Source organism: Ambystoma mexicanum, chromosome 13 (assembly GCF_040938575.1).
Source record: "Ambystoma mexicanum isolate Mex_15411 chromosome 13, UKY_AmexF1_1, whole genome shotgun sequence".
Taxonomy (NCBI): Eukaryota; Metazoa; Chordata; class Amphibia; order Caudata; family Ambystomatidae; genus Ambystoma; species Ambystoma mexicanum.
The window spans coordinates 139172466-139200070 of record NC_090938.1 but is presented as its reverse complement, the minus strand read 5'-3'; the positions used below and the strand labels follow the sequence as shown (position 1 = coordinate 139200070).

General features: G+C 46.3%; 1 protein-coding gene across 7 annotated transcripts in view; it reads left to right on the top strand.

Moving 5' to 3' along the window:
* SCUBE3 (signal peptide, CUB domain and EGF like domain containing 3) overlaps positions 1–27605 on the top strand; it is a 785923-nt gene that overhangs the window by 202614 nt on the left and 555704 nt on the right. For 6 of the 7 annotated variants that reach the window (XM_069633481.1, XM_069633476.1, XM_069633480.1 and 3 more), the window contains exon 2: positions 22335–22457. In XM_069633481.1, coding sequence (XP_069489582.1) covers positions 22335–22457 — 123 coding nt within the window. Of the gene's footprint in view, positions 1–22334; positions 22528–27605 lie in introns of all 7 variants that reach the window. The other variant, XM_069633477.1, reaches the window with a different exon arrangement.

The window sequence follows — 27605 nt, the reverse complement described above, 5'->3', positions numbered from 1 at the left end:
ATAGATACTGGCACATAAGAAGGTGTAAGCACACCCCAACCAACTCTTCATGTACTAACAGAGTAGATGGGCTCATAGTCTCCGTGGATGCTCACACCTATGCGACACAAGCAATGATATATATACTCAAGTCAAGGACAACAGAATCGAAACAAAACTAGGTTGCGAAGGTACAATCCAAAGATATCACCCAAAAAGTTCCTCAACCTTAAACCCCCTCACAAATTATCTTCTTATACATTTTTAATTTTCCCAACCAACAATTTGAATAAACCAATTTTATTCCAGTCTGTACATTACATGTGCATAGTTTGAACCAGATTTGTTCACAAACTGCCCGCTGGCAGAAGAAGAGCTTTTAAGAGACAAACTGTTATGTGAACCTGATGTCTTTGGTTTATGTACTTTACGTGGTTAATTGGTACATTACATGAATATAGTATTTTCTCTATGGAGTCTTTACTGTAAAGTTTTAGTTTCTTTGAGTTGATTATTTTTTTCTATCTTTTGGAAACAATTTAAGAAAGCTTGATTTAAATTTTTTTTCAAAATCCAATCAATATTATTTCTACTCATTGTCGCATGGCCCCTAAAAGGAGTAGGGCCCATAGGCCAGTGCCTACTTTGCCTATTTGGTAATCCAAGACTGACTCATTGTCAGACCCGAAATCCTTGGTACATATTAATATCAGAGCAGTACACAAAAATTACAAAAAGACCTAGGGTAGGGTGTTAACTCATAGCCGGTACAACACATTTTGATCCTATTCACCTTTAGTCAATGAGGTGAGCAGGCTTAAATTCTTCCCTAGGCATCCATCTTGAAATTCTTCGCAGCACATCATGTGCTAGGGGTCGCTTTTTCGGCATCTCATCAGCATTTTCTGTGTGTTTTGGAAATATTTGTCCTCTTGGCTGCTTCTGTCAGTTCTGCTGCACAGCCCCAGCTGTTGCTTCTGAGGAAACTGCTCTTCCTCTTGCTGATAACTTTGAATTCAATCTTCTGCCGCAGCCCTTGCATGTTTTTTTAAAAATCTGCTAAGGAAGCTAGGAACGGGACAACCCTGGAGTCAAGAAATCCCTATTTAAACACTGTGACAACTGTGAGAAGAATAATGTATTCAGACCCACATTTCCAACGTATTTATAGTCTTCATCCAGCCCAAAAACTGGAGGCTTGCAAGATTTGTAAGGGCTTTATCTACAATACTCAGAAGCGCCTTGTTATATTTCTGAATTAAACTAAGGGGCTATCGTCTAATCGTCAAATTGCTCCAATTTCCATCTCAGGGGATGCTCCAGCTTCCATCCCAAGGGAAAGAACCCTGAAAAGCAAGCTACTGAGAAGAGGAGAGCCTCTTCTGTGAAGATAGACAAGCCTTAAAAGCATAAATCCAAGCATTTGAAAATGATGGAGGCTGGGGAAGTTCCACAATGCATGATACTGTCAATAAAGCACCCATGTAAAGCCATGTGAAGGACTTCTTACATCTCTACTGGCTACCCACTGCACCTGGCCACCCACTGTCCTTCGGGCCAAGGTCCCTTCGGCTGGGGCCTCCCTTTGGAACAGCCTCCCTGCCACCTTGAAACTTGAGGAGAACCATCCCTGATTCTGGAGGCACCTCAAGACCTTCCTCTTCGGCTCTGCCTTTTCCCCTCTTCTCCCCTGCTGATCCGTTTCTCTCTCTCTGCACCATGAACCTGGCCACCCACTTTCCTTCGGGCCCAGGTACCTGCTCACCCTGCCACCCTCCTGCACTGCCTCCGGGCCACCACTTGTATTGCCTCCGAACCACCACTTGCACTGGGGCCTTTATCTGTACCCATACAGCCCCCCACCCACTTTTCCTCTGCACTTATCAGATATACCTTATCTGAATAACATAGCACTTGCCACTGTCTGGCTGCACTACAACTGTTTTATAGCCTTTATCTATTTATTTATTTTACTTATTCATATTTATTCTGTTCTCTCCTCTGTTCCGGACTTTCCACTTCTCCCCACTTCCACGCGCTTTCACCCTTTTCCCTTTCCCATGCACTTGCGCATAACAGAAAGATACCGGTCTTGGGGAGCAGCAAAGATGACCCCTCTTTGCTTGCGACATGGCCATGTCCCCTTGTGTTCGAACTTGCAATGACATACCTTCAGGGTCCCATACGTCCCCAATCTTCATAGAGGTGGGTCAAAGGGACTTTGTTTACTGACTTACTGGACCCATCTAAGCCTGGTGGCATAAAGCTACCACAGTCTTTACTCAACAGCCGGGAGTGATTACAGCAAACTGTTAGTTTATAGCTTAAGGATCATAGTGTTTCTGCACACATGCACAGTAAAGATACAAAAGCTTGAGAAGAGAAATTCATCGGTGCCCAATTAGGCACGCTGTACCACACTGGTAGTTCCATTTGGAGCATCTCTGTACTGCCAATGGATGACAGATAGAGACGCAAGAGAGCTGTGCGGTTCATAAAAGGACTGGCAGTGGTGGGGTAAAGTTCTTCAAGTTTTATCAGGGAGCCCAAGGCTGACCATTTATTTCGAGCATGGGGGGGGCAGGGTGGTATGCTGAGGGTAGTAGTAGGAGGCTGATCCAGGTTTTGGTAAGGTCAGAAGGGCACTGGTAGCTGTCATACTTTTCCTCTCCCCTACCACCACTCTCCTTTGGCCATACTCAAGGACCCTTGGCTCACGAAGAAATGCAGCCCCATTCTCCACTAAGTAATGGTTAGGATCACATGGCTGATGGCCATCACCACTAGGCTGCTCCAAACATCTCCTATGGGCAGCCTGGCAGTTTATATAGTCGGCGCCCTTTGGTACTGGATTGTTGAACACCTTGACTAGTACTGAGGAAGATGAAGATTTTGTGCAGTCCCATTTATGCAACGGCCCACGCGGGGTTACTTGCCTTATGCTGCATCCGCCTGGTTTTTAGTAACTGTCTTCTGGCCTGCGCTCCGGAAAGGAACCTGTTTTGTAGGGTTGGGCGTGATGACCTTCATGCAGCTTCTATCAGATTCCTCCCTTTCCATAGACAGTTTGTTTCAAGGTGCATCATCGTCATTCTCAGCAAAGATTGTTAAAGAGTCAGGGTTGTGACCAGCTGGGGAAAATTGCAGGGCTGAGTCGGCCTGTAGTGCTACAGGGTCAAGCGCACTTTCCACCTGTGGCACCCTAGAATCAATATTCCTGTTCAATATCATGGCCCCCAATGGTCTATCTTGTGCAATTGATGTAGCTTCTGGGACTGAGTCTAATAGGATGTTGTGATTCAATCCATGATGGTTTTTAGCTGCAATTGGTCTGCAACCATATCAGAACAAAGATTATGCTGGTCTTCCATTTTAATTAAAATTAAGGCCATTTTCTGTAGGATAGTTTCAGTATCAATCTCCATAGCGTTCTTTTGCAGGAAACTCCAGTTAACCTCCTCAATGCTGTATGTGTCGTTTAATCCGGTCTTATTAGCCAAGTCTATCAAATTAGAACTGTTAGACAGAGTAGTTACTGTAGGGTTTTCATTCGGCCGCAAATTGATCCCCAATGAATTGCTCTTAAAAGTTCTACACATTTTGAGCAGCGAGCCATTGTTATCTATCTAAGAAATAGGGCTCACTATTTGTTTTTCGAATTCTTCAGTCACAACGCCTTCTAGATATTTACTAGACGATTTAAATTTTCTAGCGTCTTTCCTCTGCTCATACTCACTGATAATTCCTGTTGCAAGACAAAGTGCAGGCTGAGCACTTGTCAAAAAGGAGGAAGGGAGTAATATTCTTCTCCTGCTGACTGCTTAAAAAGAAAACCTGTGAGTAACGGTTGGTTGGGGCCCAATATAGGCTTAGATAACTGGTCTAACTCATTTGTGACTTTCCCGATTTTAATAATGGGTGCACCATTTTTTGAAAGACTTGTCAGACTGCGGATGCATTTATCCGTTTTTGTTGGTCCGCTCAGCATCCCGGTCTACGTTGGTTCACAGGCTTCGTCATTTCCTGGTGACGTCCCTTAGTGCAAAAGAAATAAGTGGACGGGAAGGGAAAGGGAGGGGGGAAGGGAGGAGAAGGGATGGAGTGGGGGATATGTGAGGTGGTTCAAAGGCACTAAGGCCCGCAGTCACCACCCCCTGCAATACGTCCTTGTTTAGGTTTAGCGTTGGTACTTGCTCGACAGTCAGAGGCAGATTAGACCCTGTAAATACTCCTCCTTTCCCAAAAGAACACAATGAACTGCTGGCGGTCTGCCACTGTTAGCTCTCTCACCTAGTCCCAGATGAGTCTTTGAGTCTTTAGTAAATACCACAAGCGCCTTGAGTTCTGTGAAGAAATATAATATAAATAAGAAATATGTCCTCGTCATCGACGCCGACCACGACCCCGAGATCGGGTTTCAAGAAATGCAAGTCGTGCGGCTCAAAAATGTCGATCACGGACCCGCACCGCGAGTGTTTGTGGTGCCTCGGATAAGGCCACGACATGGAGGCCTGTTCGAAGTGTCAGGCGATGATGGGGAAGGCCTTGCGTGAAAGGAGAGGAAAGCTACAGGTAGGTCGGAAGGATCGAAAAGCCTCTAGCGTCGAGTCGAGACCCCATGAGGAGAAATCTCCTCGACGCAAAGGCATCGATCTAGATCCCGAAGCGATTCTCATCGCTCGTCGTCTTTGTCAAAAAAATAGAAGAAACGACGCCACAGGTCTCCCTCCACCTCGTCGTCAGACGAGTCTCCGAAAAGGATGAAATGCCCCACGAAACATTCGTCTCCCGAAGAGTGGGAAGCATTCAGGGTCAAAATGATGGAGGTGTTTGAGAAGGCGAAGCCTCAGTCAGCGCCTTCTTCGGAAGCCAGCCGGGAGTGTCATCGCTCCGACACTCGCACGCCCTCGAGCCCGGGTGATCGTAAAAGGAAGGATAGGGAACCGTCCAGGACGCCGAGCGATAAACCCTCGAGTCGAGTCGACCGCTCAAGGTCACCGACGCCGTCCGAGACCTATCACACCTCGAAGGGAAAATCGTCGAAGACTGCCTCGACGCCCTCGAAGCAAACCCTGTCGACGACCACTATGTCGTCGACGCCGTCGACGTCTTTATCGACGTCGACGCCGAAACCCTCGGCGCCAAAGGCTCCAGCCAGGCCAGGGAAACCAGAAAAAGAGAAGGAGAAAGTTACAAAACATGTCATTTCTTCAGAGTCTGGTACTACACCTCTTCCTCCTCCTCTCCCATAGAAGGTTTTCAAGTCTCTCCCTAGAAAGGAGTTTTTCAAATCCTGGACCTCAATTTTTGAGGAACAGGAGATATCCGATGAGGAAAATGTACCTTTTGGATTGGAATATGGCACCCTAAATGTCCCAGAATGCTTGAATGAGGGATTTGGTGGAGTCTTTACATAATGCAAGTGGCATTGACACTTCTCCTGAGAATTACTTTGGTAGACCAGAAAACAAAAGTTACAATTGAATAGGTCCAAGAAAAAAAGTGCTGACAGAATACTCCTGATTGTTTTCAACCTCTACGTAAAGAAAGAATTACTTATTCATACTCTGTGTAGAATCAATCTTGTTCTTTATCTAGAGTTGTACAGTTCAACATAAAATAGACACTCAAGAGATGACATCAAAAACGGTGTTTGGCCGGAAGTACAGAAACTATTTACAACACATGAAACCAAAAGTTTCTTGGCACAACAACAACTTTGTGTGTGTAAGATAAACTCAACCTCAGGTGTCATTTGCCATGAAGTTCACATAAAACTAGCAAACACATAAACAATTCGACATTTGTAACATCACATATAAATTTCGAGGACACAAATAGTTTTCTCTGTGTTAAGCAGCGTGAATATACTGCAGTTGGGGGTAATGCGTCTACACCACGATGTTTCAGCCGTTTCTAAGTGGGCTTGATGTGCCACATCTGGTATACAGAACTTCATCAGGACGGGGGTCTGTACTGTATGATGTCTGTGCTGTAGGGGAAAGGGAGACTGTTGTCAGGGGAGTATTCACGCACCAATTATTTAAAGAAAGGAATGAATCATGCACTGTGTAGTATCAAAAACACACACAGCTTACCTATGGGTATATTAATTCCACAGGTTCTGTTGTTGGGAGATACACTAGCCACACAGGCTGGTCTCTATATGATCCTGTTTTCAAAAAACAGAAAAAACGGGGTTTCTAATTAATGTTAGTATCACCTTAAAAGTGGTTCAATGAAGCTTGACCAAAACAGGCACTATTTACATGAAAGGAATCTTACCTCTCAAACGAAGGTGAAAAATCACTCTAATGTCAGCCTGGTTGCTTTGTTATCTCAAATGGCCGCGCAGGAAAAACCTAGAGGGAGCGAGGGCATCCGATTACTATTGCTAGCATGACAAAACTCACAATTCTGTACGTGTGCCGGGAGCGCGATGTGCAGAATGACCTGACTGTCTGCAGAGCCTGCACGCCGTCTGCTGCTAGAGCGTGCGAGTGGCCTCAGAACGCTGAGTCATTGAATGGTTCACTGAGGCCTGGCTGAAGCATTAGTAAAGCTGTTGCTAGGTCTCTGTGTCCTTTTATACGGCGGCCATCTTAGATGGGGATCATAAACCGCCGATTGCGAAACGAGCGACAATATCTGCTCAATCGCGGCTCGAAACAAAAAACGAAAGTATTTACAATTTACCCCATAGCTAAGGAGTTATAAATGAGTAATTTAGAACCCAATGTTTATGTGTAGTTGCTATGGCAACCGATCGTATATGGTGATGCGTGGAGGATCAGGCAAAAAATGCTGGGTTTGGATCTACAGATGTGGTTAAAGGTCCAGGACACGTCTTGCTGTCCCAACTTTCAATACTGGGGGTGGGAGAGACCTCATCGAACAGAGTAATTGTGGGTTTGACTGAATAACCATGTCTGACTCGTGTACCTGGTCATTTTAGTTGTACGTCACTGTAGTGTGTAGCACCTGAGTGTAAATACACAGTCCCCACCATTGGTGTATAGTTGCATAGATATATATATGGCTTGATACAAGTATGCATATTTAGTTGACATTGTGTCCTGAGCACATCAGGAAGGCCTATGAGCTACATACATGGCTTGATACAGACTATGCATGTTTGGTTAACATTGTACATTTGGTTATGTTTAAGATAGCAATCTACACAAATGTGTTGTAAAGACCTCTCATAATAGATTATTCAGAAAGTGATAGTACATCATGTAACTCTGTTATTGCTCCCACAGTGTACCAATGTGAGGGGTAGTTTAGATTTCTATGGTGAGATAGACAGAGTTTAATGTACACATATTATACGACCACAGTTCTGTTATCTCCCCATAGCTGATGGCAACAGTTGAGAGAACACACTAAGGTTAGTGAGGTGTAAAAGGGAACATAAATAGATATTTGTTGTAGGTCTCATAGGAAAGATTTCCACTCAACTGAAACGTTGAGCCCAACCTGTACAGTGTTGAGTTTATGGACCCAGCATTGTTCTAGTTGTGTTAGTGTTTTGTTCAGGTCACCACCACATTTAGCTGGTTTTACCTTTTGAAGGACAAACCATCTTAAATCAGTGTCCTTATGGTTCTTGTGGATGAAATGTTCCACTAGGGGCTTGTCCACTACCTTATTCCTAATGCAGGAGCGATGTTCTGAAATACACATTTTGATGGCGCGTATTGTTTTCCCCACATAAATGAGACCGCAGGGGCATTGTATGATATATATAACCCCCTTCGTGTTGCAGTTGGTGAAATCTTGCATTGTCCATTTCACTTTATCATGTTCAAAAGATGTTTTCTGTAAGGTCAGAGGATAGGCAACACAGTGTTCACATTTGTGGTGCCCAACTAACAGAGGTAAATTCCAGAGCGTGTTCGGTACCTGTGGAGGTGGTTCTATGAACGTGTGCACCAATGCATCCTTTAGATACTTGTTCTTTTTGAAGGCAAAACACGGCACACTGTCTAGTGTGCCAGGATGTTTAACGAGGTGTCACCACCTTTGGACCACTGAGTCAATTGATCTAGAGGACCATCAAAAAGAACCTGTTTTGGTCAAGCTTCATTGAACCACTTTTAAGGTGATACTAACATTAATTAGAAATCCAGTTTTTTCTGTTTTTTGAAAACAGGATCATATAGAGACCAGCCCGTGTGGCTAGTGTATCTCCCAGCAACAGAACCTGTGGAATTAATATACCCATAGGTAAGCTGTGTGTGTTTTTGATACTACACAGTGCATGATTCATTCCTTTCTTTAAATAATTGGTGCTTGAATACTCCCCTGACAACAGTCTCCCTTTCCCCTGCAGCACAGACATCATACAGTACAGACCCCCGTCCTGATGAAGGCCGTATACCAGATGTGGCACATCAAGCTAACCTAGAAACGGCTGAAACACCGTGGTGTAGACGCATTACCCCCAACTGCAGTATATTCACGCTGCCTAACACAGAGAAAACTATTTGTGTCCTTGAAATTTATATGTGATGTCACAAATGTCGAATTGTTTATGTGTTTGCTAGTTTTATGTGACCTTCATGGCAAACAACACCTGAGGTTGAGTTTGTCTTACACACACACAGTTGTTGTTGTGCCAAGAAACGTTTGGTTTCGTGTGTTGTAAATAGTTTCTGTACTTCTGGCCAAATACCGTTTTTGATGTTATCTCTTGAGTGTCTATTTTATGTTGAACTGTACAACTCTAGGTAAAGAACAAGATTGATTCTACACAGAGTATGGATAAGTAATTCTTTCTTTACGCATAGGTTGAAAAAAATCAGGAGTATTCTGTGAGCACTTTTTTTTTCTTTTTCTTGGACCTATTCAATTGTAACTTTTGTTTCCTAGTAACCCTCCTGGGTAGAATAGGCTCCCAACCAGGAGCCCTAATTTTTTGAATTTGGTAGACCAGATCCAGGAGAGCATGCCAGTCCATCTTACCGTCAGTTAATGACCAAGGTGGTAGTTTACTTGGGATGGGCTAGACCACCAGCCCAGTTCATCCAAGACGATTTAACAGACATATTGGAACATGGTCCCACTGAAGACCCAGTACTACCTTTTCATTTAGCCTTGCAAAACAGGGTGGCCAGGAATTGGGAAACTCCGGATTCTATTCCTCCGGTAAATAAGTCCCTCGCATCAAAATACCGCCCAGCCAGTAGCGACCCCGGCTATCTGTCAAAACATCCAACTCCCAAGAGTCTGGTCATACAGGCAGCCACAGCTTCCAACAAACTTGCGTACCTGTCTATCCCTCCAGACAGGGACGATAAGCGTGTGGATGTTTGGGCACGGAAGGTATTTTCAGCCGGGAGCATGGCATTAAAATGTGCCAACTCCACATGTGCCTTGGCAAAATGTTCGTACACTCTTTGGGAGTGCATCGCAATGGCGGCAGAGCACATACCAGAAGGGGAAGAAAGGGAAGGTTTCCTAGCCATCGTTAGAGATGGAAAGGAAGCCATGCAGGAATTCCTTCAATCTGGGTTGGACACTGCGGATAGTGTAAGCAGGTCCATGGGCACTAGCACAGTAATGCGCAGGTTTGCGTGGTTACGGAAGTCGGGTTTTGCACCGGACGTACAGAACCGCCTTCTGAACATGCCTTTTGACGGGTCTCACCTTTTTGGCAACAAGGCTGACAAGAGCCTTGAGAGGTTGCAGACCGCAAAAGCAGCGGCCAAATCTTTAGGAGCTGCTATTAGGCAACCTCAGCCTTTTCGTGCACAAGGGCAATCATGGAGGGGACGATCCTATCGTTATTACACCTCATATGGAAAGGCGAGAGGAATGGCCAGTCAAAGGGGCCAAAGAAAGGCCACTCGCGGTGGACGAGGAAAACGTGCTAAGCCAGCTCCAGCTGCAGCCTCTCTGCCAGCAGTGGCTGCAACATCCGCCACAAAACCACTTTGAGGACTTGCACCACAAAACACCTGTAGGAGGCAGGCTGTCACAGCATCTGCAAGAATGGCGAGCCATTACTTCAGATGTTTGGGCTCTAGAAATAATAGCCCAAGGCTACTGCCTTCCTTTTCTAAAGCAACCTCAAAGCAATCCACCAGGGAGACACCCGTTGAAGTCTTCAAACCCGCTCCTACAGCAGGAAGTTCTAACCCTGCTGGAGAAAGGAGCCATAGAACTAGTAGCTGCAGCGGAGAGGAACAAGGGATGGTACTCCCCGTATTTTTTGATCCCCAAAAAGGACAGAGGACTGAGACCCATCTTCGACTTAAGAAACTTGAACAAGTTCCTCAGGAAGGACAAATTCAAGATGGTTACCCTTTCTCAGATCCTTCAGGCCCTTCAACTTCAGGACTGGTTGGTGTCATTGGACCTCCAGGATGCTTATTTTCATGTGCCAATTCATCTCAAACACAGAAAATACCTGAGGTTCGTAGTTGACGACTCACACTATCAGTTTCGAGTCCTGCCATTCGGGTTGACCTCTGCCCCGAGGGTCTTCACCAAGTTAATGGTAGTGGTGGCAGCGCACCTCAGGAGAGGGGGGATTCATGTCTACCCCTAGCTGGACGATTGGTTGATCAGAGCGCGTTCTGCCGAACAAGCTCTGGATCATCTGAAAGTCACCTGCCACTTCCTCCACAAACTGGGCTTCTCCCTCAATTTCAAGAAGTTACAAATGACACCTTCCCAACAGCTTCAGTACATAGGGGCTGTACTAGACACATTCTTGGGAAAGAGCTCGCCTCCCAAGACGAGGGCTCAAGACATTCTTCAGATGGTTTCCAAATTCCAAAATGCCCAAAATCTCCAGGCTTACGACTTTTTAAGGTTGCTCGGCCTCATGGCATCCTGCATCTTCCTGGTGCCAGAGGCACGCTTGAGGATGAGATCCCTTCAATGGGCTCTAAAGACTCAGTGGTCCCAGTTCTCGGGTCAAATGACGGATCTTCTTCAGATTCCGAACAAGGTCAGACAAGACCTTCTATGGTGGACCTGTACAGAGAACATCCTAAAAGGAGAACCTTTTTGGCAACCATGGGCGTAGATCACATTAGTGACGGACGCCTCACTCCTGGGGTGGGGAGCTCATGCCAACGATTTGACAATCAACGGTCGTTGGTCTCCATCAGAGTCCAAACTACATATCAACCTTTTAGAGCTGAAGGCAATCAGACTAGCGCTGAAGGCCTTCCTGCCATCTGTCAGGGGAAAGAATGTCCTGATAATGACGGACAACACAGTGGCCATGCACTACCTAAACAAAAGAGGAGGCGTGGGGTCACTACCCCTGTGCAGAGAGGCAATGCAGCTCTGGTATTGGGCGATTCAGGAAGGAATCTCTTTAACGGTAATTCATCTAGCCGGGGAAGAGAATATGACGGCCGATCTCTGAGCAGGCAGAGCACGGTGTCCCATGAATGGGAACTGGCCCAGGAAGTCATTCAAGAGATCTTCGCCCTTTGGGGAACCCCCCAGGTAGACCTATTCGCAACCAGTACCAACCGAAAATGCGAAAGGTATTGCTCAAGGGAATTTCCCCCGAGAGGAGCCCTGGGGGATGCGTTCGTGGTGGAGTGGAATTTCCCAATATTGTACGCATTCCCTCCGATTCCCATCATTCCTCAGGTCATCAGGAGGCTGAGACGCTTCGGGAACCGCATGATCCTAATTGCCCCGGATTGGGCCAGGAGAACGTGGTATCCGGACCTTCTAGATATGTCCATCTGTCCTCCAGTACATCTTCCTCAGAGAGAGAACCTTCTCTCTCAAATGGAAGGTCAGGTTCTCCACCCAGAGTTCAGAACACTCAACCTTCATGCTTGGTATCTGAAAGGCTGAGATACAGGAATTGGAACCTTCCAGATGATGTTATGGAGGTGTTGCTTTCGGCAAGAAGGCCAGCAACAAAGTCTCTATACCGTTGCTGTTGGAAAAAGAATGTCGATCCTTTTCTATGTTCTATTCCGGAAGTACTATCTTTCCTTCTGACCCTAGCACATAGAGGTCTGAATATCGGAACAATAAAAGGTTAAATAAAATAAAATCTTGTGTTTCAAGCTTAAAGCCTGACTGACGCGTCAAGCATGGTGTTTTAACACAGTGCCCTCGGCCACAATTCTGCCTGCAATATCTGCTTCATCTAAATTGCCCTTAATAATGTTATTGGCAACCTGTTTGCCTTCAAACACAGTCTTTGAGATTTTAGGTCATAGGGGTTCTGGGAAAGAGTCTCGTTGACTCTGTACAATGTCCCATAGTGCTGTGTTGAAGCTGGATAGAAGAGTACTATTATTTTATTTCAATTTTATTTATTTATTGGTTACTTATATGGTGCTTATACAAGACAGAGCGCCTCATTACAAGTCAGGTGGTAACCCTGCCTGTGCTACCAGGGGATTACAACCCCAGTCTTCTGGAAAGTAAGGCACCAGTAATTTGTAATTCCCCATTCCCGTGGAGTCCCATAGGACTCCATGGGAGTGGGGACCACGGAAAGACCGGCACCGTTAATAACAGTGCGGGTGCTTCCGTGATGGCTTGCCTACTGTGGCCGCTGTATCTGGCAGGGTCTGCCCTGTCGGGCACAGCGGCTTCTGGCAGGCAAACCCATAGTGTGCCGGTGCGGAAACAACAGTGCCGGTAGGCTTACCGGCGCTGTTGTTTCTGGACCGGCACACATGTAATGAGGCCCAGAGTTTCAAAACACCACTAGGCAAAGGGCAGCGGACAAGGGAGAAAATAAACAATGGAAATAACAATGAATAAATAAGAAAATAGAACAGACAACAGCGGTCCTACTAGGCCTTCTGACATTCAGAAAGTACAAGTGCAGAGAGAAGAAGGGGGGTGGGAGGCGGGAGGAAGTGCTAACGGGCGCCTGAAGGGTGGGGAAGTGCCAGAGGTGCCTGTTGGGGAGGCAACAGGTAAGAGCATGGGCAGAGGCATCCCAAGTCAAGGGGGAGTCAACGCCCATCGAGTGCAGGGCTGAGACAACTGCCTGGCAGGTGTAGGCCAGAGGATAGTGCGGGGGGTGGTAGCTGGTGGCGAGTGGGCAAACAGCCAGCACCCTATTGGGCTCTTGAGGGACCGGGCCACCAGTCTCAGTGGCTGTGGGGATAGTTTGCATGGGAGGGAGAGTGAGAGAGAAGGAGAAGAGAAAGGTCTTTGAGTTGTTTGCGGAACTTGATGTGATTCGTTTCAAGACGGAGACGGAGAGGGAGGCTGTTCCAGAGGAGGGAGCCAGCCGAAGAGAGAGATCTGCCCCCAGCTCTTGCTTGGAGAAGCATTTGACCAGCAGAAAATTGAAGCAAGAAGATCAAAGGGATCTGGAGGGAGAGTATTTAGTGAGAGAGAGTTGCAGGTAGCATGGTCCCAGGCCCCAGACAGCCTTATGGATAATTGGATGATTGTGAACGGAGGATAGCACAGGGGCAGCGTGCTGAACTTGGAAGCAATACAACAAAGAGCAACAGAGGTTTGAATCCCAGATCCCTGCCTAGTAACCAAAAACGAGTAAAATGATGCAAAGGGTCTTGAATTTGATCCTTGCAGCAACCGGGAGCCAGTGGAGAGATCTTAGGGCTGGAGCGATACGATCCCTAGGCTTGAGGCCAAGGATAAGTCTTGCAGCCTTATTCTGGATTAGTTGAAGAGGGCATAGGGAAGAAAGAGGTAGGTTGAGAAAGAGGCTGTTGCAATAATCCAGCCTGGAGAAGACCAGAGCTCTAGTGATATTCAGCTTCTGGGAGAAGGTGAGGAAAGAGAGAGTGCTTCTAAGGAGGTGAAGTTGAAAGTGGGCCTTCTTGGCAAGGTCCAAGATGTGAGGAGTGAAGGAGAGAGAGGAATCGAAGATGACCCCTAGGTTTCTGACTGCAGTGGAAGGAGAAGGGGGAGAGCCCATAGAGGACAGCAAGAGTGCAGGAGGGAAACGGGGAGTATGAGTCCCGATAGCTAGCATTAAGACCGAGATCGTTGCAGGTGCACCAGGACTGGATAGCAGACAGGCAGTCCAGGATGATGGTGGAGGAGGAGGAAGAGGAGGAGGAGGGGAGCTTGGAGAGGAGCGGTGTCTCATTTGCATAACACTCGAAATTAGGAGAGAAGGCATAGATCAGGTGAGCAAGAGGTGCAAGGTAGATGTTGAAGAGCCAGGGCGAGAGGACAGAGCACTGGGGAGCACCACATGTAGAGAGAGTTGTAGTGGGGGAGAAGGAACCCAGTAGCACCTGGGAGGGGCAGTCAGTGAGGAAGGAGGTCATCCAGTCCAGTGCCCGGTTTGAGATGCCAAGAGTATGTTGAAGCTGCTTTATGAGGATAGAATGGTTGACTGTTTCAAAGGCGGAAGAGAGGCCAAGGAGAATGAGAACAGCAGGAGAGTTAGAGTCAAGATTTGCGAGCAGTTCTTCAGACGTGTTCAGGAGAGCAGTTTCCATGCCTCTAGATTCTCTGAATCCAGATTGACGGCAGTATAAACAGCCAGTGAGTATGGTGTGTTAGGTCGGTTGGGGGGAAGACAAACTTCTCCAGGAGTTTCCCAGAGAAAGGTTGTAGTAGAGATAGGGCGATAGTTGGACGGACACGAGTGGCCGGCTGAAGGCTTATTTAGGAGTGGTTGCACAAGGGAGTGCTTGAGAGAAAAAGAGAAATAGCTGGATGCTAGCAGTGGTTGCAGAAGTCAGCGAGAGCCAGAGCGAGAAGGAGATGTGGTCCTGAAAGGTTCTGGAAGAACAGGAAGAAACCTGTTCGGAAGAGACTTTCATAGAGTGGACTTCTCTAGAGATCTCATCCAATGTGATAGGTGAGAAGGAGGAGAGTGCGGTGGGGGTGGAAGAGAGGCCAAGGGAGGCAGGGGGACAGGGTGAGGTATGGAAGGAGGGTAGGAGGAGAGAGAGGTCAGAATATTCTGAGTTTTGGAGGTGAAATGGGACACCAGTGCAGTAAAAAAAAAGTATAGAGGGCCTGGGAGGGAAGAGGTGAGGTGGAGACTGCAGATTGATTTGCTAGTTCCTTGCAGATTTTTAAAAGTTCAGCCATGTTGTTAGACGCTCCAGAGTTACGGGCCTGGATGTGGTCCCTTTCTTGGAGCGAATGGAAAGACAGTATTGTCTTTGGAGTAGGCGACAGACCAGTTTGTCAGAGGATGAGCCTGAGGTATGTCACTTCCATTCAGCAACTCTGCGCTTGCGTTTTGGAGCTGCTAGATTGGAGTCGTTCCAGATGTTATGTTTGGAGGCAGGTTTCAGGCGGATCCCCATGACAGGGGCAAGAATGTCGAAAGTATTAGTGATAGCAAGATGAGGATTGGCAAGGACAGAATCAGTGGGACAGTCAAGAGGAGGGGAGGGAGGAGGATGAAGATGGAGGCAAGTGCAGCAGCTGACATTCGCTTCATCGGTTTGGTGACCGTGAAGGAAGCAGGCAGTGCTGTTGAAGGCTCGGTCAGGGGGCCAAGAGGTCCCAGATGAGAAGAGAGGAGAGAGTGGTCAGACGAGGAGAGAGCAGTAGTGTGAGGGTTGGAGAACTGGAGATCAGCGGGGATGAAGGCTTCAAGAGTGTGTCCGGCAGAATGGGTAGGGCCGGAGGGGATAATTGTGAGAAAGAGAGAGGTACAGAGATCGCAGAAGAGTAAAGAGGCAGGAACAATGGAATCAAGGTGGATATTGAAGTCTCCAAGGAGGAGGAGTTTAGAGGTAGAGGACAGAAGAGAGGAGGTGAAGTCAGCCCATTCTCAGAGGAGTAAAGACCGAGGGACAGGGGGCCTGTAGATAGTGGCATGGGTGAGAGAAAAAGGTGGAGAGACGCCACGCTTGCAGGCAAGGCTTTCAAAGGAGGAATAGAGCTGGGTGGGTATTAGGGACCCACTCAGGGAAGATCAGGGCTACTCCACCACCAGGTTGGTTGGGACGGTGTTTGGAGAGGATTTTGTAGCTATCAGGGAGAAGGGAGTCAAAAGCAGTAACTGAGCTGGTATTGAACCACGTCTCAGGGAGAGAAGTACATCAAGATCAAAGTTTTCAAGAAGGAGGCAGATGCCAGCGGAATGTTTGACAGCAGAACAAGCGTTTAGAGTGGCAAAGTGCAGCTGGTTGCCACCTTTGAAGGTTTTCCATAGAGGGGTACAGGGAGGCGGTACATCCATCGCGATGGTGAAGGAGGTGCAGAGAGAGGAAGGAGGATTAGCAGGAGAGGGTAGGATGTTGATGAGTATCACTCTGTGGAATAATAATGTCTTCTGTTATTTCAGCGCTCTGATACCTATGGGTGTGTAGCGCTATATAAGAAAGACATTATTATTATTAGAGCAGTGGAATAAATTGAACTATTGATGTTCTTTCATCTACCATTTCACCAACAAAATCCATACCTTGTAGGGTTTCTTGCGTCTGGATCTTACAATGATCTGCTGCATTTTTGACTACATTATTGTAAAGAATTTGGTTGTGAAAAGGTAAGTCAGCTAGTGGGTGGTCCTGATCTTCAGGTGGCGGGAGTACATATTTATCCAGATCATCGCAGATATTATCCTCAGGGTCATCATCAGATGAATTATCTAAAGTTTGCTGATCATCTGTACCCTCTTGACATTGGTCATCTATAACCACTTGAACCATCTCATCTTGTGGTTGTGTAGAGGTCTCCTTTTGTAACCTGGGAGATTTACATGGGGGCTGGCCCTCCACTAAATCAATGGGCTTTTGTCACAATGGGTATCTTTCCATGAAAGTAACAAAAGAAGATACCTTATCCATCATCTCTTCAAACAGTTCCCTAGTCCATGAACCAGCTCTCGTGTATGTTTTAAAGGGAATACAACCTATTCAGGATCAGATGGATGTTGTGAGTGTAAAGCTTCCGACAAAGGGGATAAGGCTTGTGTGTAAAGTGTCTCTTTCAACGACGTTTGTTCTTGCATCAAGGTTTCCTCTTGTGTGTGCGTGTGTTTTTTGGCAGCTGTTTGGAAGTGTTTGACGAAAATCATGAGTGGAATGTCTAATCAGAGTCTGTGTCCTTCTTCTGACCTAAGACATACACCAAAAGAATTCCCTCCACGCCACAATGAATGCACAGCCACCTCTGATGCCTGGAATGGAGGTACAAGGAGGCTACCAGCATCCCATGTATAAGTGGCCTAGTTAAGCTACTTGCAGCCCCCAACATCCTCTTATTTTCATTCACTCAAGCAGCTGTTTCTGCTGCTCGCTTTAGTGAAGGCAAAATTGATTTGATTGGATGCAGGGCAGAGGAAAAGATACAGCAAGCAATGCCAATGGTAGCATCACCTCCAAATCAGGGGGTGCAGGCCGAGAACCAGCGACGTTGGTGAAAGGAAGCAATAGCCTCCTTCCCGACAACCATTAAATAGACGCCTACTGTATGTCATTAAAGTGGCGGCCCACATTGATCCAGAGAACCGTTCCACACAGGCATTTCTGTGGTATCGGGATGGATGGAGGGATTGCAGGATGGGGTTGACTGAGGATCATTATTTCTAATTCCATCTGATAACATAGATTTTTGCTAATTCAGTTTGATCTGTGTATTTCTAATCTTGCCTGATCCGGACATTATTCCTAATCATGCCTTCATGCTACATATTGGGCCTCATTATGAGTCCGGCGGTAGTCGTGCCGGTAAAAACGGCCCGGCTGCCGCCGGAGTCATTTTTTTCTGCCGCCCGGGAATGGCCAATTACCGGGGCATTACAGCCCTGGCGAAACCGGTAATTGCCCATTCCCGGGCGCCGGAAAATATTACTGCCCATTCCCATTTGAATCCCATTGGACTCAATGGGAATGGGGAGGGCGTATGCACTGGCACCATTCATGAATGTTGCCGGTGCATCTGTCAAGGTCTGCGAGCCGGTGCCGTTCCGCCCGCCAGGTTAGACCTGGCGGGCGAAAAGGCACCCGCTCGCAGAACTCGTAGTTTGCCGGTCCGGAAACAACGGTACCGGCAAGCTTACCGGTTTCAGAGACTTGGAGCACAGACAGAGAAGGCCTGTATTCTGGTTGTTTCCTTCCTGCACTGTCGTAATTCAAGTCTGCACATTTCCTTACTGCTAGTGGATCGCAGGCCTCCGGAGATGCTGAGATTCTCAGTGAGGTAGCTTCAGGACTTTGGGATGGCGGCTTTGTAGATGATGCAACTGGACTCGAAGATTATACAGGCTTGCAGTGGGAGCCAGTTCAGTTCAATGAGGGTTGGGGTGAGGTCATCGAATTTGCTGAGAGTCTTGCTGCAGCATGCATGACACATTTCAGGGGTGCCAGGGTAGTCGCCGGAAGGCATTCCAAAATGGCATTGCCACCATCTAGGTGGGAGAAAACCAAGGCTTGGTCAGTAGATCTGAAGTTGTTTTCTGGGATGAAGGGCTTGATTTTTTGCAGGAACGAAAGTTGGTACCATGCCATTTGTGTCCTCCTTGTTCTGTGATGTTGGAGCGTGAGGTGTCTGTCGATGTTGAACCCAAGGGACTTTGCACAGATGGCCAGCTGGGGTGTGAATCCCTCGAGGTTCATAGCAGAGAGCTAGGTCTGGAGGTCCCTGGAGGATAGCTCAGTGGCAACGTTCTCGCCTTGGAAGCAAGACGACACGAAGCAACACAGGTTCGATCCCCGGGTCCGCGCTTAGAAACCTCTGGGAATTTATGCGCGTTATAAATACGCAACTAAGAAAAAAAAAATATTTCACAACGAAAACAAAAACAATTCCTGTAACAGCGCCTTGATGCCCGCGGGCTGTGTGAGCGCTTTAAAAAATGCAAAATAAAAAAAAAATAGGTCTGGATGTCAGGGTGTTCAGTGTTGTTGGTCGGCAGTAGGAATTCAGTTTTGGAGGGTTTGAGCTTCAGGTAAGCACTGGATATCCAGGACTGGATCAATGTGAGGCAGGCCTTGGATGCTGTGCGGAGCAAGGAGGGTTATGAGCGTTGCATGTAAAGATTGATGATCACAGGGGACAGGGTAGGTACTTGCAGGACTCCATGGGTGATGGGAAGAGTTGGTGATCTGGAAGAATCCCTTTGTACAAACTGTTGGTGATTTGCAAGGTAGGATTTGAACCAGCTGAAGATCATCTCACTGATCCACAAGCAGTGATGTAGATTGTCAGGGAGTGCTTGGTGTTCTACTGTGTCAAATGCTGCTGAGTGGTCAAGCAGAACTAGGAGACAAGGATGCCATCATCGGCGATCACCTTGATTGTAGCCGTTTCTGTGCTGCATCTGGGTCTGAAGCCAGATTGGTAGGAATGAAGGAGGTTATTGGCCTCATGTGTTGGAGGAGTTGCGTGGCTACTGTTTTCTCAAGGATCTTACCTAGGAAGGGAAGATGAGTGATGGGGCGGTAGTTGCTGAGATCAGGGTTCAGTATTGGTTTCTTAAGAAGTGGGAGGATTTGTCTGGTCTTGAGGGTTGAGAGGAAGTTTCCTTGATTTAGGGAGCTGTTGATGATTGCCAGGTAAGGGAGGAGTGCTTTAGTTGGAAGCGTCTTTAGTACGGATGGAGGGAGGATGTCGTCTGCATACGATGTGGCCTTGAGGCTAAGGTGGAAATGAGGTCTTCCATAGTTAGTGTCTTGAAAGCTGCCCAGTTAGTTGGGGTTTTGCGAGATGGGATATGTAGTGTGCTGTCATTTGTGGCGTTGGTGTCTATGTGTTGGCAGATCTTGTTGATCCTTTTGATGAAGAAATCATTGATTGCAGTGGATCTTTCAATGGAGCTTGCTACTGGTGGGTCGGGCAGAGGGTTGATGGAGTGCTTGACGGCTCTGAAGAAGTCTCTGCTTTAATTGTTGGCCTTGGCTATGCTGTTTTGGTAAAAGTTGACCTTGGCCGTGTTGATCAATGGCCTGTGTCTAGCACAGAATTCCTTGAGCAGGGCGAGGTTGGATGCACTGCAGGATTTTCGCCAATTCTTTTCTTGTTGTCTGATGGTTGGTTTGTTCAGGTTGAGTTCATGAGTGCATCAGGATGCTGAAGGTTTAGGCTTGAGGGTGTGCCATTTCACTGGGGCATGGTGGTTGATTTTGTTTGTGAGGGTGGTATTGAGTTCTTGGAGAAGCAAGTTGCAGTCCTAGTTCATCAGAGGGACATCAGAACATGTGAGGTGACATTTGGTGAGGTCTTCTGTGAGAGCATCCAGTGGAAAGTTCATGAGGAATCTGAAGGCTTGAATGCTTGGTTTGCAATGGGTTTGCTTTGATCCTCAAAGGGGATTGCCAGATAGCCGACCAGTCAAGCGGAATAGGAGAGCTGTGATGGAGGGTGGTGATGAAGAATTCGAGGATATTACCTTTCCTGTGAGTTGGTTCTTTCGTGTTCTGTGTGAAGTTCAGTGTGTCGAGTAGGCAGTGGAGATCTTCCTTCATTGACGTGGTTGCTGGGTTGCCAAGGATGTTGAAGTTGTGGAGGAAGATGTTGTTGGCATGTGTGAGAAACGTGGTGGTGGTCAAGTCTGTGAAGTCTTTGATGAAGGAGGTGTTGGACTTGGGTGGTCTGTAGATGAGATGAAAAGTGACTGTGTCTATTGGGGAGAGCAGGAAGTGGCAGGATAAGCTTTCCAAAGAGCCAATTGTGGCGACATCCAGTTGGGTTCATAGCCATGATGCCTTGTGAATGATGGCGAGGCCTCTGCCGATCTTGTTTCAACTGTCTTTTTGTAGAATTCTGTAGCCGTTCGGGGTGAGGACATCTAGGTGGATGTATGTCATCCAGTGCTCAGGAATGAAGATTGCATCCAAGTCATGTGTGGTGATGAGGTTGGCGATGTCAGCTCCATGGTTAATTACTGAGTGGGACATTGACAAGCATCAATGTTCGTGTAATCGTGGATGATGGAGTGGTGATGGGGTGTATGGTGACATGGATGAGGTTGCTGCAATGCTGTGTCCATGATGTTACTGGTGAGTGTCGGTGGTTGGCGATGAGTGGTGATGGTGGGAATGGGCTGATGGGAGAGAGGGGTGAATCGCATATTGAAGGGTATACACAACGTCAGGCTTATGGGTACAGCTGGTCTGTTTGGCGACTTACGATTCAATAATTGTAGTAATGTTGTTATTCCACATGAGTAGAGTATATTCAAACAGTTAGAGGGGAGTAGGAGGCCCCTACTTCCCCTTGAGTAAATGCTTTGTTGTGGCCGCAGTTCACTAGATTGACGGAAAGCCAATGGAAACCCGTCATAAACCATGAAAAACACTAGAAAAAAGATCCAGGACTCAGCGCCCAGTTGTGTCGGTACGTGTTTTAATGAGTTGCCCTTTAAGTTGATAACACATGTTTTGGCCTTCCGCGTTGTCTTACTGCTGTGTTCTCACACAGCAGTAAGCCAACGCGGATGACCGAAGCACAAAATCACGATCATGGGAATACACCAGTAATTTAACCGCGAGAGCAAAAGGCTAAGAATTAACAAACTGACTCCCACAGAGGAGGACTATAACTAATTGAGAATACAACAGCCCTGATTTGAGAAAGCCCGGGGAAGGCGGAAACACGTGTTATCAACTTAAAGGGCAACTCATTAAAAGACGTACCGACACAACTGGGCGCTGAGTCTTGGATCTTTTTTCTAGTGTTTCACATATTGAAGGGAGCTTACCTGATGTTAAGAGGGGCAGAGGTTCTCTGGGTCCTCGTGGTTGGAACAGGTCCAAACAGGAGTTGCCCTTTTCTTCGTCTACCCTTCACTTCAGACACCCGGGTGAGAGACACCCTTGATCTAAAAGTCAAGAACTGAAAGGAAGAGGTAGGGCTAAGAAGTGGGTGGGGCTTAGGTCAGGTTACCTAGACCCACTTGCACCAGCTCACCAACTGCAAAGGAAAAGAGGCTGTAGGGCTGCTTAAGTAGGCAAAAAGGGCGGCAAAACAAGAATGCACCAAAAGATTAGCAGTGATCGACAGGTGGGTGGGGTTATGCCACGTCACCTAAATCCACTTGCACCTGCTCACCAACTGCCAACTTGATAAAGCTAGCTCAAAGAGATCCGGGAGGATATGTTTTGGGTGGGGATGGGTAGGAAGTGGATGGGAATGGCACATAAATTAGCATAGCCATGGGTGGGAAAAAAGCCAAACACCTAATAGGTCTGCATCCCTCCTCATGTGCCATTTCTCTCCAGCTGTACTTTAATGCAATCGTTTTAGTTTATAGGTGGCACTTTAACGCCATCTAATAGTTAAAAAGGGGAAGCAGTGGAGAGGGTTGAAAGAAGGAGGAACATGTGCAAGAACAAGGCTTTGTACAGATTCAAGTGATCAGGAATGTCCTTGTTTGGGCGAGTTTTATTCTTAAATGTGTTGCTGACTCTCTGCATATACAGTTTCGGGAGCTTATATTAACCGTGCTTTTTCTCTCCTAGATGTGGATGAATGCGTTGAAGGAACAGATAATTGCCACATCGATGCCATCTGTCAGAACACGGCAAAGTCCTACAAATGCATCTGTAAGTCTGGCTATTCGGGAGACGGCAGACACTGCAAAGGTAAAGACCGCCTTCGCCTGCGATTCTGGGACGCCCAGGAGCTTCCACACCCAGCCAACTCTCCCCGCAGGTACCGAACTGCAGTAACAGATCGCCCTCTACTGCAATTCTATGCCCACAACTCTCTCCACGGGTACTGGACCTTAGTGGCTGATCCCCATCTACTGCAATTCCTCAACCACCCCACCACCTTCCAAATGGCAGCAACAGATCACTCTTTACTCCGATTCTGTGTCTGTTCATTTCTCCCAAGAGGTATTGGACTTCAATAATAGGCTGCCCTTACTGCAATTCTGTGCTTGACCAACTCTTTCCTCAATTACTCAACCACAGTAACAGGTTGCCCGTTTTTACAATTTGATTCTCGGTCAACCTCATGGAAGATGGTGAACAGCAATACAAGAATGCCCTACTGTAATTCTCTGATTGCCAAATTCTCCCCACAGGCACCAAACTGCAGTGACATATTGCCACCCACTGTAGCTGTGTGTTGACTACTCCTTTAGCTGCAGTTATATATGTCCCTGTGTTATTATTGTTAATCTATTCCACTCTAGTGTTGAATGTCAGTAGAAGGTCACCCTCAGTAGTCATTGTATATCCATTGTGGCGAGTCAGAAGAAAAACAAGGACTCTCTCAGGGCATGGTGTATGATATTTTATTAAAGTAAAACTATAAGCCCTAACTTTCCCTATTACTATGGGTGATCCCAACCTATGTTAGTTACTAAGGTGCTTGTTAGTCAGTCGTGAAGGTCCAAAGAAAATAAGTCAGTTGTCCAAAACTACCCCTACTGACACTACCACTATGATATCTATCTTAGGTCAGTAGAATGACTCCCTTCTCCTGGGGGTACTACCAGTACTAGTCTTAAAGTTCCCCCTAATACACAATCTGCAAATAGTGACTTCCTGGTTCAGTCTCTTTAGTTCGTCAATTGGGCTATTGAGTTTCTTTTCTCTTTGGGAATTCCTTTTGGGGATCTCTTGTAAGATATATATTCTTGGCTGTTGATCTCAGCGTATCCTGTGAAGGTATTATTGCTCAGATAGGCGTTCCCTCCTGGTTACTTACAGTTCAGCTTGTTTTGGTTTACTTGACTTTTTATGTGTCTCAATTGCCTAGTTCCTCTAAAGTCTGGCTTATGTCTTTCTTTCTTTTTGGTATTGTATTCTTCTTGTATAGAATATCGACTTGGTTTCCCCCTTTCCACTGTTCCCTCTCATTATTCAGCTTTTCAATAATTCTTTCTCTTCTTTCACAACATTTATAGTTCATTGGCGTCTTAGTTAACCCTGTTTCATATCTTTTACTGAGACGAGTTGCTTGTGGGGTATAATGATTTCCTTGGGGCCTCCAGTGCTTCCTGATCTCCCGTTACCTTCGTTCGTGAAGGAAAACATCCTCAGGAGCTCGTTTCTTCAAGGACCTTCCTCTGGTCCTTGACCGCTGGTCACCTCTCTTCTCTGGAGTCTCTCTCCTCTCGCTGTCTCATTTCCTTGCAGTGTCCTGGTGCTTCGCTGCTCGACCGGACACTCTATGACCCTCTAATGCTGGTGTTATCTGCAATGGTTTCAGGACCCACAGTCCACCATGACTTCTCCTTTGAGGTCTCGCCACAACCCTCTCCTGTGCTCCTGACCTGTCGGTTGCTTCTGCTTCGGGTCCGCTGTAGCTCTAACATCCCGCTTTGCAACATCATGTTCTCCAGGCTTAACATAGCTTGGGGCCTTCCCTGGCTCGCGTATGTATTCCCCTGTTTGCACGCTCATTTACATACTCATCCCAGTGGATGGGACATTCTGATTTAAAGGGACATGTTCTTTTTTCATAAGATAACGAAATCTATTAGGAGTTTCTTCAACACAGTCTTGGTACTTCATAGTTCCTGGTATGTCTAGCTTTAGGGAGGTCCTCGTGGGAATGGGAGTCCTTGTCTCCTAAGGGGGAGTCTCTCCTGTTGAGGTCGCACTTGCCTATACCTCTATGGAGGGTATTGCGACACAGACTCACCTCCATAGCCTAACAGGGGGTAGATCCCCTTGGGGACAAGGGATGAATTCCGTTGATTCGTCACACCATCCAACTCTCACAACTGGTACCGGGCGGCAGTTATAGATGCCCCATTTTTGGTAATTTTACATCCGTTTTAATCTCACCACAGGTAATGACCTGCATTTGGGGATAACTCATTTGTCACAGTACGCCCCTCCAACTCTCACAACACATACCCACCTGTAGTTATATATGGTCCTCTACCGTTACTGTACATCTGAGGCCATCCAACTATCACCACAGGGGCCAAGATGCAGCTATAGATGGTCTCTGAACTAAGAGTATGCTAGTTAGCTTCGTCCACAGGTACTGAGTAGATGATATCACATATTTATGTTTTCTGTTATTGTAGGCCAGCCCAACTCTCACCTCACTGTTACAGATGTGGAGTTATAAATCACCCTCTGCTGTCATTCTATGTGCATGCATATCGCTCCTCAGGTACCCAGTTGCAGTTAATAATCCTGATCTGCTGTCACTGTATTCCCATATAAATCTCTCCACAGATGCCAAGCTCCAGTAATTATTCATTTTCTATTTTTGGGTGATTTGAACAGCACAACATGCAGAATTGATTCACAGCACACGCAAAGTTGGGTAAGTAGTCATGGCAGGTCTAAGCATATGGGGTAGGTAACAGACAGTGAGAAGCCAAAATAAGCGTTATGTTTGCAGGGTAAACCTTGTGGTTGTATTTCTGACACCAGTGACAATCTGAAAGCAAAACAGCAATACAGAAAAAAAGAAAATTTCGAATGGGTCGTGTCCTCCTACGTATTTCTCATCTTTAGATAGATAGATATCCTTCCAGCTTTAACTGCTTCGGAAATTTGTTTTGGAAAGAGGGTGCTGGTCGTCGATGCGGTCGGCTTGATGTCCCTCGAGGGCCACCATCTTGGGGTTGACGTCATCGTTGGTATATAGAGCACGCGCAGCACCCGTTGGCTTCAGTTTGGTTTTTCCGAGATAGCTAACGGGAAATACATCACGCTTTGGTGTTTTGTGAGAAACAACTGGGAAATCGAGTACAATGGCCTCGTTTTCGACACCATCAAGTCTAAAGAACGGGTTCAAAAAGGCAGATCTGCTCCACTATTCAAGCAAGAAGACTTAACAGACATTCTCGACAAGGGTCCACAGAAGGATCCGGTTCTTCCATTTCATGTCGCCCTTCAAAAAAGGGTAATGGCAAATTGTGAGGTTCCTGAATCAAGTCCTGCGGTGAATAAGAACCTCACCAAAAAGTACAGGCCTTCAAGCAGCGACCTGAACTACTTGTCAAAGCACCCAACACCAAAAAGCCTGGAGGTTCAGGCGGCAACGTCTACTTCCAAAAAGACTACAAACCCAACCATCCCACCAGATAGGGATGATAAGCGTTTTGACGTTTGGGCAAGTCAAGTATTTTGTTTTTTTATTGTGTGTTATAGCTCACACATTACAAAACAAATGCATACATCATTATTAGCACCATAATTACATCACTAAAATACACTTACAAAAATACATTTACAAATTCATGGTAAACACAGGCTGATTCTAACACTTTTTAAAAATGCAATAGTATCTAAAAAATCTAAAACGTTGAACAATAAGGAGATTTCATTTGTTTTTTAAATCCTGCACCAGATCTCATCTTCACAACCTGGCTCACTGATCATAATTTTTTTTGTTTCTTTGCAGTTGAGCAAGGGCTTGGTATAATGTGCAGAAATGTTTTAGTGATTTTATGCAAAAGCAACATAACCAAGAGCTCCTCGGCCCATTCCCCCTCCTTAGGTTTAATTTTAATCTCAGGATTTTCCCCTGAACTCCCTAGATGGGTGCTTCTTTAAAAATGCCCACACTACATTAAAATGTTTAATTGACCACGTAAAATGGTTGTTAAAACAATGATACGCCATTACCTCAGACCTTGGTTGTCCCCATGCGTTTCTATACAACTTCATGCTTTTTATATTTGGGTAGCCCATCAGCTCTTCCGATGTTGAATCAGTTTTTAGTAGCATTTCGCTACACTTGCTGGCCCACTGCTCTAAAACTTTATAAGAGCCATTTAACCAAATACCAGTAAGGTATACGAAAAAAGATGCAACAGGCGGCATCAACATTTTTACAAACAATTGTAACTTAACCCACTCAATAAAAGTTTGGATTGGGAGCTATCTCAATTCATGCAGTATTCCAACCAAAAGCACAGAATTAGGTTAATCAAAAACGTTCCTCCACAATAGGGCCTCCAATTCAGCCCACGGAATACCACTTTCCTGTACTTCCGTACCAAAAATCAAGCAAGGTATGACTTTTTGCCTATAGAGTTTCATCAAGGGGAGAGCGGAGAACCTCCCAGACTTGTGTTCAAACTGCTTCAGCTGAACCGCCGTTGCAACACATTTTGATTTCATATCGTTACAGGGACCCTGCATCTCTTTGGAAGCATAAATCATGGAGCCCAAGTACTTAAAGTACATTTTGACCATTCAGGGACCATCAAAAATGTTTCCATTTAGAGGAACCTACATTAAATACCAACATTTTAGATTTAGTTGCATTAATTGACAAGTCAAGATTTTCCAAAAATACAAGAATACTGTCTAGTGCCCGCTGGAGGCCTATCAGGGTCATATCCAAGATGACCATATTGTCCGCATAATTTAGATATTGCAATTTTACTCGGCCCAATATCGGCAGGTTTGTCCTAGCCTTTTCCCAGCATAACGCCATGTCTCTGATATAGAAATTAAAAAGAAAAGGAGCAAGTACGCAGCCCTGGTGAATACCTCGATTGGTATCTATCCATACTGAGGATGACCCATAAGAGTCCAGTCAAATTTATATCGTCGACCCCTGGTGTAGAGATTCCAACATGTTAATAAGTGACCGAAGGCACCCATCCTCGTTAGGCTTTTGCCACAGAACCACCCTATTAACAAGGTCAAAGGCCTTTGAAATATCCAAGAAAGCCACAAAGACAGGCCTTCCGGACTATTTAGCCTGTTTCGCCAGTAGAGCTAACAGTAGGCTGTTCAAGGACGCCCCCACAGCTTTCTTAAAACCTGACTGACACCAGTCGATAGCATCAGTGCCTTCGG